General features: G+C 36.2%; 1 protein-coding gene across 3 annotated transcripts; it reads right to left on the reverse strand.

Moving 5' to 3' along the window:
• Positions 1 to 94: 94 nt before the first annotated feature.
• On the reverse strand, positions 95 to 13,432 carry LOC139974852 (uncharacterized). Of its 3 annotated transcripts, none has more exons than XM_071982330.1 (5): positions 13,093 to 13,432; positions 12,339 to 12,446; positions 10,535 to 10,602; positions 7,481 to 7,513; positions 95 to 4,431 (listed from the first exon to the last, which is right to left on the reverse strand). In XM_071982330.1, the coding sequence occupies exons 2-5, from the start codon at positions 12,406 to 12,408 to the stop codon at positions 4,147 to 4,149; spliced, it is 456 nt and encodes a 151-aa protein (XP_071838431.1). In that variant the 5' UTR covers positions 12,409 to 12,446; positions 13,093 to 13,432; the 3' UTR covers positions 95 to 4,146. The 3 variants fall into 3 exon arrangements, with proteins under 3 accessions (XP_071838431.1, XP_071838430.1, XP_071838433.1); XM_071982329.1 differs by having other exon boundaries at positions 12,339 to 12,481; positions 13,093 to 13,427; XM_071982332.1 differs by lacking the exon at positions 7,481 to 7,513 and having other exon boundaries at positions 12,339 to 12,481; positions 13,093 to 13,427.
• Positions 13,433 to 14,854: the final 1,422 nt, after the last annotated feature.

Here is a 14,854-nt window from a genome sequence, read left to right on the forward strand (position 1 = left end):
CCCCCCCCCACCCTCCCCTCAACTGATAAGCATGCGACACACTGTTAATTTCTCTACATACAAGATAAACAGTCTGAATACAATAAAAAGAAGATAGATTGACAAATATTGTATTTTATAATTTATGGTCAGTATTTGACTACATATGAAAATCAATTTATAATTGTTTTAAATCAAAGTCCGCCTGAAAGAGCTGCTGAAAAACTATTGGAGGAGATTGATAATTTTCAGGTCAGCTTATTGCCTTTTTTCTTATATATGTTTGCAAATACTTGAAATATTTACATGCATCTTGCAACAAACAGTGGCAAATTATTTCAGTAAATTGGTTTATATTTTTGTTACACGTAAGTTTCAATAAAAATTACAATATCTGAGAAATTTTACATAATTATTTCAGTTAGTTTGCTGTTGCTTATTTTTACCTGCAGCTATATAATTAACTACAGTTACTCCTGGCATATCTAGACACAGTAACGTTTTCTAGTACGTTTAGGTATTGCGTACATATTATCGTTAGTTTAAGATCAACTTTGAGCTGAACTTTTTTCTTATTTAAGTCTTGCTATATCCTAGAACAAGAAAAAAAAGGGGTCAAAAATTGAATACTGGTAAATGTTCCTATTTCTTTTAGTTTTTCGAGATATTCAGCCTGAAAATATGGCAAATCTATAGCATAAACATTTATAGCTGAATTGATGAAAATACATCAGCTCCTCAATCCAGGACGGAATATTAATATTCATCCATTATCCATCAATTCAAATAAAATGCAACCAACACATGTTCTTTGTGGAAACTTCATATGGGTAGAAGCATAGACATAGGAGCCCAATTTGATTTGGGTGGGCTGTAACGACTTGCCCGAAAAATATAACCAAAATTTTCACGTGGTCATCCTCCTATAATGTAACAAAATACTGGTTGCATCTTGTTGGGATAACAGAACACCCAGTATTTTATTCACTAGAATTAGAGGAACTGGACCATATATATGGGAGAATCATGCCCATTACAATGCAAGTGTACACAGAGATTTGATTGAATTTCTGATCTGGGATGTGACAGGTTCAAATTATTCAGGATTCCTTGTACAACTTATCCTACAAACATCCATACATACACACATAAATTCACGCATACTCAATACTGTAAGAATATATACTGAGTTTGTCACTCTTATGGTAATGTACTTGATGTTAAAGGAAAGATAAAGGTAGCTGAAAGTATAACTTATTTTCACCATCAGAGATAAAATTTAAAAAAAAAAAAGGTTTGCGTAATATTTGTGCAAAATAACTTTTGAGTTAGATAAATATGTACTGAATAGATATTGTACCCAAAAAATACAAAATATGACATGAAATTACATGAATCATACACACTTAAAATCCCAGTGCAAAATGAAGCTATCAAACACCATAACCTAGCTACCACAACCTAACATTTTGACATGTTTAAAACAACCTGTATGTTACACAGAAACAAAGAAATGGTATTGAATAACTTTACTCTGTTGTGCTAGATCGAATACAATAGGATTATATTTGGCTTAAAGCAGCTTAGAACATTCTGAGGTAGAAAACTATGTAAGTTAAAGCAAATAAAGCTATAAAATGATCAGCCTTCAATGTCAAAATGTGCTTTGATCAAAAATATGTATCATTATATTGATGAAAAATATACCCATATATACAACAATAAACTGAAGCAGAAATATCAAGCTAGAAAGGACTAGGACTAGGACACATACAAAAATTGTATTTTCAGCTGCATGGGGAGAAGTTTGGATTTGCTTTAAAGAAGCTTTACAAAAGCAGTACTTTTTCATATATCATCATTTGCAAATACACCCTACCAAGATAGAAGTCAAAGAAAAAACAGCCGAGATAGAAGGCAAAGAAAAAACAGCCGAGATAAAAGGCAAAGAAAAATAACACCCATGATAGAAGGCAAAGAAAAAAACAGCCAAGATAGAATTTGCACCCAAGTTAGAAGGCAAAGAAATAACACCCAAAATAGAAGCCAACAAACAAACCCAACCAAGATAGAGGGCAAAGGGAAACACCCACGATAGAAGGCAAAGAAAAAACACCCACGATAGAAGGAAAAGAAAAAACAGCCGAGATAGAATGCAAAGAAAAGAAGAGATTGGTGAGAAGGGCTTGGTAGCGGTTGGGAATGAAGGGAGGGGAAATTCATATGATCCAACCCATAAATTGCTTTTTTTGTTAATGAAACCAATTAAATTGCTTGATGGAAAGTGATCCACATAAAATATGTGCAACATGGACCTTCGCTACACTTTCTTGGAAAGTAAAAACTCCAAAGGCTAACTTAAAAAAAAAAAATCATGACCTTGCATTCAAGAATGTCATCTGACATTTTTGCTACTACAGTAGTTGGCATAATGTATCTTGATCAAAATTGCACATGTCAGAGAGTATAAATATTGGTTTCAATAAAAAAATAATAAAAAAATAAACATCATTTCAATCAGTCACTCAATGTGACGGAACAAGTTATGGAATAGACGTAATTTTGTTTGCTAACCAACCTATCTGCGACAACAGCTATTGGTTGTACACCTCTGTTGCGAATATTCCCAATAAAGCATGCCCACCTTGCCCCCACCCCGTTCAAATGCCGGACTGTTGAGACATTGAGTTGTTTTGTTAGACTTTCGTCAATGTAGGGAACAATTAAGATGCTTTGAACCACCAAGAGGGCAAAAGACTATCTTTTGGAAATCTTTGTTACTTCTAACAGCAAACAGTGATGACAAATTTATCGTCCAGCTATGTAGAATTGTTTTCTGTTTTTGTATCAAGGAGAAACATGACATGAACAGACATTAGAAGGATATTCTCCTCGTGTAAGCCAATTTTTAAGGTAGACCAAACTTCAACATACCAATATTTGAACTCCCCCGCCCCCGACTATCTTGAAGACCTTTTTATCTGCTACTGGAATGGAAACTTGTGTCTGTTTCATGTGTTCCATTGTTAGTGAATGGACCTCAGTGGGTGTGGTCTGTGTTGTTAAATATGGGAGGTGCAGCATTCTCTTCAAGGTCATGTGCTAATTTCTCCATTCCTTTGTGTATTAAAGCAACAATGCACAAGGTCACATATGCCACTGACGTGCTTGAAAATAAGTGGTCCTGGTCCGGAGCTAACAACAGCATCCTTGAACCTGGAAAGTTAGGTACAGTATCTACGAAGCAATTTCACAATTGTTCACAGATTTTTTTGCTAAATTGTTGGCAGCAATTAACATTTATTAATCTTCTTTGAATTTGTTGTTACGTTACAAAATAACGTTGCTGTTTCAACAACCTTAAAAGTAAGACCAAGTTGTCAGAGGGACCACCAGCACAAAAATCTTCAGAAATGTTTGCCCTGTGGAATGCACATGATTGAACCTTTGCTCTGATCATCAAACTTCCCTAAACAAAACAGTACTTGTAGTGAATGTAGGTAATTATACAAAACGACATGAAAAATGTTCAAAGTTGCCACTTTTTCCAGTTTGTTAAAAGAAACTTTCAGACTTCTTAGAAACAAAGGAAAATTTTTAGAAATATTGATAGAATTGACAGCCAGGATGATGAAATTTTATTCCATATCTTACTTACGGCTGTTTAAGTTAAAGATGTTGAACTTGGGATCAATATAATATAAAAAATAAACGTCCCAATTAAGAAAGGCCTCGATCTGTAAAGAATACATAAGTTTTATTGCACAATTATTCTCATGAGTAAAAGTAGATCTTTCTTAAAATTGTTACAAAACTTATGACTTGATTCTCTAAGAAAGACAGACAAGTTGAAAAGTTGAAAGAGAAGACTGAATGACAGCCAAATTCTAGAAGTAAAGACGAGAAATTTGCAAGTTTAAAGTTGTGCAATATTTGTCCAATATAGGGAAACATTCATTCTTTTTTTTTATAACCGACAAATTAAACTGTCTGAATGTAAACCATATAGCCCATCTCTGGTAGGTTCATGAATACCAGAATACATACCATAAAAATAATGCTTTTGGACAAGGGTTAATATGCAAGGCACACTACACTTGCATACATAACCAGTGTACAACATTTTCGCAGTGCTATAAATTCATACCCGATCAGACCCTGGCGAAGCTAGCTTCCTTGTGGCCAGGGACTACTTGCACACTTCATTGCTTCCTCATAAGATGGAGGGAGATCTAGCGCATGGTTGATGTATGGAGAGGGCCCACCGTCTGACGTTGGTCCCAAATGAGGTTGAGGGGATGCACTGGGAGTCAGAGCTGCAGTATTCATCGGTAACTGAGATGGAGGGTTGACTGCAGCATTATGTGATACCACTGCAAGGGTCGGAGCCGTGGGAGAGGGGTTCTCATCTGACACATTGGCTCCCGGTGTCGACGTCGATGAGGGTGGTTGCTGGAAGATAAAGAATCGTTACACGTCAGCATGGACATGTATCTATGGAGCAGTCCAGTCGCAACCAGAAATCAAGAACGGGTGCTGTCACAATCTGGTATTATGCAACACCTAATTATATTCCGGCTATTTGATTGGTCAATTGCTCGTCGATTGCATGCAAAATCCGCTCTATTCCACTCTATGAAATAGAACCATATGTTATACTTTTTTGATAGCACTTCTTTCAATGGTAACAGAGCAGAGAAACCTGTCTGTTCAAAACAATCTGTTGCATGAGTACATTTTACATACAATTATATCCAAATTTGAAGGTGTTGTATAAAACAAATAATGAATGGTTTCCATTCGTGCAATAGTGTAAATATTTCATTCGTTGAAAGAAGTAATTTGTTCCATTCAACTCGGCTGCGCCTCGTTGAATGGAACATTCCATCTTTCAACTCATGAAATATTTGCACTAAATGCACTCATAACCATTCATTATTTGTATACTATCTATTTCCCACAAACTTGCAAAGCTACCGCCTGAACGATATTAAAAGTTGTATAAAACATTTTCACAAGTTTAACAGGAACTTGATTGTTTGCTATTTTATGGTTATAGTGGTCATTTATTCTGCTATCGAAATGCACCACTTCTCACTCATTGTTACTGCATGTGCTCAATTTGGTTTTAGTTTCTCTTTGGGACTGCTGTCACCAATAAAGATAAATCCAGACTGATAAAATTCCTTAAGTATGCATCACAAATACTGCATATCGACTATCAATCATTAAGAGAGGAAGTAAATGGAGCTGCTAGGAGAGCTAGACTTCGTCAGAATGACAGAAAAAATCAGGAATGACGATAAACACCCACTGCATGTCCCACTCATGAGTCATCTAGTGAAGTCAACCAGAACCATCAGAAATCCAAATATCTTGCCCAAATATAGAATTCAACTGTATAGTAATTCGTTCATACACCGTGCAGCAATGGTTACACAATTTGATAGTTTAGAACCTTTATTATAGTTTCAGTAATGACTGTTTCATCATTTTATGTTTAAACCATTTAACAATCTTATTTCTTTCACTTACCATTTACCATATCATTTGTTTAATCTTAACAAGAACTGTTTTTTTTTTTGTACGCCTATTTATAAATATTTTATATTTATACTGGTTTAAAATAAATCGTATAAATCGAAATCGAAAACGATACTGTTCATCGTACTTGGATGTTAACGAAACACATAAAATGTGAAAAGCAAGTGTATGGTGGTCAAGTAGTTGCATCACCTGAAATGGTGAAATAAAAATGAAGGGGAATTCTGCAGGAATATACCAAGGGTGGACAGGTCCAAAATGCTTTGTTGCAAAATACTTTTTTAAGAGGTGGTATATTCATAATCCAACATAAACTTTAAAAAAAATTCGGATCAATTCACTTACAAGACATTCACCTTTCAAAACATGTTAAAATGTCTAGAATGCTTCTTTCAAACTAAATCGTAAATTATTCCCTTTCATAAACTATTAAACATGTTATTTGAGGCCCTTACAAATTTATACTGTATACATTTTAGTGATATTTTCTTTCTTTTGTTTGTTCAATGCTCTGTGGTTTCCTAGATGGACTCTGTTTAATTCCTTATTTTTCGTTTCTTTGTTTTATCCTGTTTCTGGCAGCATTTCTTCATATATAGTGAGTATTAATATCAGTCCTTTAGGGATGAATCAGGGATGTTTTGGTCTTCAGCGACTTGAATATCAACGATAGATATACAGACACTGAATAACATATCAAATACGCTACCAAAACAGTCCAGAATGCAAAAATGCACTGTGGTGTCGATGATATAACATGAGTAGTTTTCTTCATGAATCTGAGGTAATGTATAGTGGAGGTGTGCAACATACTTGATCTTTTTATTACAGTGAAAAGCAGTGTGATGTGACAAACAATAAATTCACAATGACATGTTATGAAATGACCACCTGACCTCAACAACAGACTTCTTGTACTAAATGTGATTCATCAACATACTAAAAATGACAAATGTCCTTGTTGAAATATTGTGTTAAACATTGTTTTCACAATTTGACCCCTGGTGAACTCAAACAACATTGACCTCTGCCCACATTAGGCTTCTTGTACTCAATGTGGTACAATTACATACCAAATATGCGATCTGTCCAAGCTTCCCTTGGGATATTATGTTTAGGAAGGTGTGTTAGTGTAGAGTGAAAGGTAAGAGGGGAGTTAAGTAAATGTTTGGCATTTGTTCACTTTAAATGACATTTGACCTCTACTAAAATCAATCTAGGCTCCTTTTTACCCATTGGTTTACAACTTCATACCAAGTATGAGATCTACCCAAGCTTCCAATATTGAGATATTATGTAAAAAGGTTTTCACAATTTGACCTCTGATGACCCCAAATAACCTTTGATCTCCACCAACAACAAGAGGCATCTTGTATTCAATGTGGTATTTTAACACACTAAATATGAGGTCTGCCCAAGCTTCCCTTCTTGAGATATCATATATACAAGATTATCACAATTTTAGCCCTGGTGACCCCAAACAACCCGCTTTGACCAAAAATAGAATAGGCTTCTTGTACTCAATGTGGTACTTCTTCACACTAGATATGAAGTTGGTCTGACCTTCCCATCTTCAGATATCGTGTTTTCAAGCTCGGCGTCACACATACACTATCGTGAATGCAAAGGATACGATTTGTCATGGAAACCAAACTGGTGAAATGTTGCATCTTATGAAATGACAATGATGGCCTGTGTGTTAGACTTAGTAGTCCAGTCAGTTTCACTGAAGAGCTTCACTGATATGCTTATATGGTAATTTTTCAAAATCAGAGTTGTAGAGAAATTCTACATGGTCTAATATGTACACCAGTGTAAAGCTTGTCTTCAACATATCAAATTTTAATGTAATACTGTGCCTAAGCTCAAGGCCATCGATCCAACAACTTAAGGATCTTAAGGATCTTTTACAGTACGGTTATGAGAACAAAAGGGTACAGAAACAATAAATACCAACCGTATTACATATCTCATACATTTTCATAGCACACTGAAAACAAAATGAAAAAAAAAAGTATAAAGTTGAAGGTAAAGTTTGAAAGGATAAATATGTGAGGAGGGGAATGAGAAAGGATCGAGTGGGGTGGGTGAATTAAATTGTAATACCAATGATAACTTTGGTTATTCAAAATCAAGCTCAGAAGCTTTCACTGTCATCCACTTTAACTTCTTCAAGTCCATTCACAAAGAGATCGCAATGGAAGAGTATAATATCAGTCATTTTTCAGCTAAAGTATTAAATAACTTTTAAATTAACTTTCACATTACAATACCAAGTAAGTGCAGATTATTCTGTACCAACTTCCAGTCTTTGGCTTTGAAGGGGAGCAGTGCATAATCTTCACGTTGCTGAGTAACATTACGCAGGGGATATTGTTGATGGTCTTTCGTGACGACCAATGTCAGGAAGAATGGTTGTTTTCATCAAATTCAGATTGCAACAGTGAAATAAAGCAAAATCTTGGAAAGGCCTGTGATCCACAACCTAAAATCATGGGAGTTTTGTACTGGTTCAAAAGCTGCTGTTCTATCCACCAAACCTACACATCATGCCTACTTTGTACATGCACAATATTATTACCATATCAAATTATACATGGATCGGTGTAACGTCCAAGTACAGCACAACTCTATATAAGTGATTTATTCAAGTTACCTCATATGGTACCCAACATTATAAACCTTTTAGGAGAGAGGCAAATTAAGTGCCTTGCACAGCCAAATGATCTGGCCAGGAATGGAACTTACAACATAAGGTGGCAGCTATATATAGTTCATGGACTAACCAAACAGACCACAACACCCTCCATTACATTAATCCGTCAAACTTGCACATCAAGAAACATTGTGTCCTTGATTATTTGATACTCAAACTCATTGTTTGAATGTAACAGTACAGAATACAGAAATTTTTATTTTATAGGATTCAATCCTTGTCCTCTTAGGTGAAGACATCATGTCAATAGGAGGATGCTTGGGGGAGGAAGAGGGGGTCTGCATTCTACTTTCACACAATAGGCACTATACAACAGGCATAATTATACTTTAACATTATGCACTCTACTTTCACACAATACGCACTCTACTTTCACACAATAGGCAATAAACTTTCACAAAATAGGCGCTATACTTTCACACAGGAGGTGCTATGCTTTCACACAATAGGCGCTACATTTTAAGACAATAGGCACTATACTTTCACACAATTGGCCATATAGATACTTTCACACAATATTTAGGCACTAGATACTTTTACACAATGGGCACTATACCTTCACACAATAGGCACTATACTTTCACACCATAGGCACTACAGTATACTTTCACACAATAGGCACTACATACTTTCACACAATAGGCACTATACCTCCACACAATAGGCACTATACTTTCACACCATAGGCACTAGATACTTTCACAAAATAGGCACTATACTTTCACACAATAGGCACTATAGATACTTTCACACCATAGGCACTAGATACTTTCACAATATAGGCACTATACTTTCACACAATAGACACTAGATACTTTCACACAATAGGCACTATACTTTCACACATTAGGCACTATATAGTAGATACTTTCACACAATAGGCACTACACTTTCACACAATAGGCTATACTTTCACACAATAGGCACTATACTTTCACACAATAGGTGCTACACTTTCACACAATAGGCACTATACTTTCACACAATAGGCACTATACTTTCACACAATAGGTGCTACACTTTCACACAATATATAGGCACTATACTTTCACACAATAGGCACTATACCTTCACACCATAGGCACTACATACTTTCACACAATAGGCACTATACCTTCACACAATAGGCACTATACTTTCACACCATAGGCACTAGATAGTAGATACTTTCACACAATAGGCACTACACTTTCACACAATAGGCACTACACTTTCACACAATAGGCACTATACTTTCACACAATAGGCACTACACTTTCACACAATAGGCACTATACTTTCACACAATAGGCACTATACTTTCACACCATAGGCAATTACTTTCACACAATAGGCACTATATACTGTACTTTCACACAATAGGCACTATACTTTCACACAATAGGCACTACACTTTCACACAATAGGCACTACACTTTCACACAATAGGCACTATACTTTCACACAATAGGCACTATACTTTCACACCATAGGCAATTACTTTCACACAATAGGCACTATATACTGTACTTTCACACAATAGGCACTATACTTTCACACAATAGGCACTACACTTTCACACAATAGGCACTATACTTTCACACAATAGGCACTATACTTTCACACAATAGGCACTATACTTTCACACAATAGGCACTATATAGTAGATACTTTCACACAATAGGCACTACACTTTCACACAATAGGCACTACACTTTCACACAATAGGCACTATACTTTCACACAATAGGCACTATACTTTCACACAATAGGCACTATACTTTCACACAATAGGCACTATACTTTACACAATAGGCACTATACTTTCACACAATAGGCACTATACTTTCACACAATAGGTGCTACTGGTCTGCCAAGATCACCTCTATTGTGTGATGCTGATTTCAGCCTTGCTGCAGAAGATTTAGCTGCAGCAGCTTCTCTTGTTAACACATATGCTTTCATTCATACTAAGAATTCTCTCAGGCACGTAGCCAGGAATTTGCCAAGGGAGGGGGGAACCTGTAGGCAAACTATCAAAGCCGTAGATTCTGCATTGAAAACTATCTAAGCGTAGCGCCATGGGTTGCCTGTCTCCCAGATCGCTGGAAATGGCACTTCCCAAGCCTTGTAAACCTTGCATCAAAGCTTGAAATTACAGTACTAGTGATATCATAAAACATTTTAAAAAAAACCTGAATTCTTTTATAAAATCCAATCTGTGACAGTTGGTTCCTTGATGTTGTGTAAATAAAACAATACATTCAAAAATACAGGATTTACATAATCAAGGTTGGTATGATACTTTAAACTTACTATAAAGCAGCTTGTCAGGGCTATGACTGAAATGACGGCACCTAAAGTTATCCCTACGTCTTGAAAGACTGAAAGATAAAGACAATTCACATTGTAAATCTTACATATTTAAAAAGAGATCGAGAAAAGGACTGTTAACAAACTGCTATATCTTCTTCAAAAAGCCTGTTTAGGTGAATGATCAAACAGAACTTTACAGTAGGGGGTCTAACGATGCGATACTGGTATGATCTTCTTCAGGAGCTAAAGTACCGAATTGAATTGAGACTAGAGGAACACAATTAAATGAGACAGATAACAGTCAGCTATAATGTACTGTCCATCTGTCTCTTTAGAAATGTATTCTCCGTTTGTTTTTTTTGTTCCAGCAAATTCTTCCAAATCTATTAACTCTTGATGGATTGCTCATGAATTGCCAACAAGGGTATTTTAATTACATGCAAAGCCTTAAAGTTGAAAGATGACAAGCCCTTAACAGCTACAAGACAACTATAGGTCTGAATAACAGGCTTTACACTCCTGACTGCCATGAACAAGTGGGGTTTTATTTGTTTACACCAGTTGTAAGATGAACGCCATCGAGGGTGTAATATACATTTATTAATTGCAACTGAGACTGTTGTCTCAGAGCTTAACTGCCATGAACCAGACTTTCTTGCTTTAAAACTAAGAGCAGTGATGAATGGCTTGCCCATTTATTGCTTGAACATCGAAGCAGCTTTCATTTTGTTTGGTTCTTGGCTTCCCCTATATTCCCCCTCCCCCCCCTTACCTTCCCAGCCCCAAAACCAACACTGGTTTAGTTTACGCTAGCCTTCCTTTCACCATAGACTGAATGCATACATAATTCACACCTACTTGTACGCATACTGCAATATGATTTCGGAATATCGCATGGCTAACCAAAAAGTGTAATGAATAGCTATATACTACAGTATTCTCAGCTAAGCAGGAGCCTGGAATTCTGAGTTGTGGGGGTGGGGGAAAATGGAGGTTCGGGGTCACCAACAAGTTAAGGAAGACCACAATTTTGTGTCATGTAGCTTGCAAAGTTATAGCCATTAATATTATTGGACTACACCATTGTATGTGTGCAGGTGAACCAAATTAAACCAGGTAGTGTGTCATCATTCAGCAAGCTGTCTAGTCTTCTACAGTAGACTATAGGCTATGAATCATAACATTATAAAACAACAGATGTTATGGCTGCAGGGTGCTAATAGTATAGACAGCACCATGATAAGCAATTGGACTACAAATGCTGGCATATATGTCCAAGCTGCATGTGAACCCTCCAATTGGTGTCATATGTGTCATATATAATCATCGCATGAGAGATATAAATTATCAGTTTCGGTGAAATAATTGGTCCTGCATAGATGAACAGCTAGCGTACCACATTCTACTGTGGTTTTCTAGCTGCTCCCAGCTGGCTAAGTAACTTTGCTATTTAAAGAGAAGAAGTTCATAATTATAATCAGTATAGTTATTTTTACAATGATAAAGCGACCACAAATGTGGGAAAAACCTGCAAGGGATTTCAACTTACACATCGGGTGGGTTCCAATTCAACATTTTAACTCAAATTTGGACTCTTTTCAATTTTTTTAGAAAGTCATTTCAGATGGGAAAACCATAGATTGCTCTTGGATGAAAAACCCTCCTAATTACTACGTGTATGACCCGGCCGGGTATTGTACCCGGAACCTCTCAATTACTTAAACTCATTGCTTCAAATGCCACTGCCTTTATCCACTCGGGCACAGCACCGGTACTAGCTGGGAATCCTGTTAATTATACTTACTGTAACATTCAGCACCCTCAATTAAAATCGCAAGAACAGCAAACAAAATCCAGCATGCCTGCAGAACCATAGTGTTCCTGTGTTTTCTTGAGGTCTCTTCAAAATAATCTAATTAAGATATAAGACCTAGGTGAACAAGAGCACTGAAGAAAGAGTAAAAATGATCAGTTCATATAGTAAGGGCTTCATTATTGATGCAACTTCGTAATTGACACACCTTCAAAAAATTTTAGCAACGATAAAGCTTTTACGACCCTCCCCCCCCCCCCCCCGTTTTGCACATTGTTTGGCATTTGGAAATATTACTCACTAAAAATAACCAAAATTACCTCAGTTGATACCACTACTCTATGGGACCTGACCTGTCTGAGCTACTGTAAGTTAGAGGCTCAGGGCATAGCAAACACATCCAAAGTCAATGGATGTATACTAAGGTCTACAATACAGTTATCGACATGTGTCAATTTAGAGGTATGAAAGAACTTGACAATGCAGACATTTTGTGGTCAAATTCTGCCCAGCTGTACCTGTGTAGGCACAGAACAATAAATATTTTGAGATCAGTACATTTCTGAGGAACTACACAAATGAAAAACGCATACAGTTGAGTGATTTTGATTTTTTCGTTGATGGACATCGTTAATCAAAAAATACTGGGGTATTATCTGTTGTCGACTTAAAAATAATACCGGTTACCTTGAGGCTATTGTATACCCTTACTCCTTAGATTCTAACTTAGAAATATAATACTTACTTGAAATATGTGATTACAGTTCGTTCGGCTTTTCGGATGTCGCTCCTTTTCGAAAGTTCTTAGTAGTCTAACTAGTCAGATAGTAAATTATAATAAGTAATAGTACCATGTAGTGAATATTACTCAAATAAGGAAAATAACAAACAACCTAATACAGTAGTACTATTAATAGTACAGTATCGATTGTCTGAAAAGCGTGAACTTTCGGATAGCTTTGAATGTGTACAATGTGTAAAAGAAAATGGTCACGGCTATTTTTAAAAATTGTGGCCTGGTGTGCTGGTAATCATAATTTGAATTGAGAACCAAGCTATAATGCACTTTCAGCCAACAAGCATTCGCTGTGCAGACTAACACTTGAGTGAAAGCAATGTTCTGTTCGACCGTATCTATAGCCGATTACTTCATGGGGCTTCCCCTGATAGTAACCGCATGCGCAGTAGTTATTCTCTGTAGTCTCGTACTCCACATAGAGGGGTATAAACCTTTTTGAGTGTTTAATTATCAGTAGTAGTTTCACAAAACTTTGTAGTGTAAGTTTCAGCATGATAAATTAACTGTTATAATTGGAACACAACCTAAATGTTAAGCCTTATTCACTGATCCTCCCTCCCTTCATGCTCTAGGACTATTCATATCAATTAAATCAACGGTTTCTCTACATATTCCCTAAACTGTTTTTAAGTCCTTTGTCAGATTATTTTTGATATTTTGTCTGTTATTTGCTTATTAATATTTACATATACTTACATAAAGGATTCATATCTCATTTTGATGAAACATTTCATAACCTCAGAACGAAATATAGAACTAGCTTCCTGAGATAGAAATTTGGCACAAACAGTATTCCACATAGTAGACACAAGTGCCGATTACCTTCAATTTTTTTCATTAATAAACTTTGCAGGTTTACATCTTTTAAGCAAACAATATTTTTAGTTTGTTCTGTTGTCCTTACCATTTCTTCCATGCGTTTGAAAAAATAAATACACTATCATTGACTCGAAAAAGCCGCCTCTATTCTGTATTTGAAACCACTCATTTGAATAAGCCAGAAATGAGTCTGCAGCTGGGCTTTTATCTTGAGACCACTTTGATAAAATTTTGACATATTGAGCAGCAAGTTCATTGCTTTGCATTTTATTGTATTTTTTTTTAAATTAATTTATATGATACATAACCAGCACATTACCGCAATGCCTGTTCCTCTGTCTGAGTCAATGCTTCAGGGGTCACGTTTAAGGTTGTTGCTGGCATGTCACTTTCCAGCAAGGTTGCTAATAGGGAGGAAAACATCTTTTCCAGGGCATGCTGTAAAAGAAATATTTCTTCTTCTGCTTTCCTTTGGATATTGACCTCATTTAGGAGTTTCTGCCATCTTCTTAAAGTTTTATCCATTGATCTATACTTGAGGAATTCATGCCAAATCTCACCCTTCACTTAATCAGAAAATGTGGTCCCTCTTATTTTCTTAGTTATCGACCACTGTTTATACTATACCACTTTGTTCTATTGTTCTTATGTATAGACGAAATAAATTAAATGAAATAATAGGCTGCCTATCTTAAATGCGGCATAACTGTTGCCCCCAAATATGCTAGAAAAGCAGGGGTTGAAGCCAGCAGGGGTAGGTAAGTAGGGGATGGCTAGGTAGGGGTATGGGTTAAGAAGAGGCAATTTAACATATAAGATTAGGGATGGGGTAGTTCTCCCCAATCCCCTAGGGGATTGGCAGGATATGGAGGGGTAGAAACCAAGCAGG

This window comes from Apostichopus japonicus, chromosome 10, assembly GCF_037975245.1.
Source record: "Apostichopus japonicus isolate 1M-3 chromosome 10, ASM3797524v1, whole genome shotgun sequence".
NCBI classification, from domain to species: domain Eukaryota; kingdom Metazoa; phylum Echinodermata; class Holothuroidea; order Aspidochirotida; family Stichopodidae; genus Apostichopus; species Apostichopus japonicus.

Coding starts and splice junctions, on each gene's coding strand:
- LOC139974852 (XM_071982330.1), bottom strand. CDS start 12,408: ATGGTTCTGCAGGCATGCTGGATTTTGTTTGCTGTTCTTGCGATTTTA. Junction 7,514..10,534: donor CCCTGACAAGCTGCTTTATA/GTAAGTTTAAAG, acceptor TTTTGTTTTCAG/TGTGCTATGAAAATGTATGA. Junction 4,432..7,480: donor TGTATGAGATATGTAATACG/GTTGGTATTTAT, acceptor TTTATCTTCCAG/CAACCACCCTCATCGACGTC.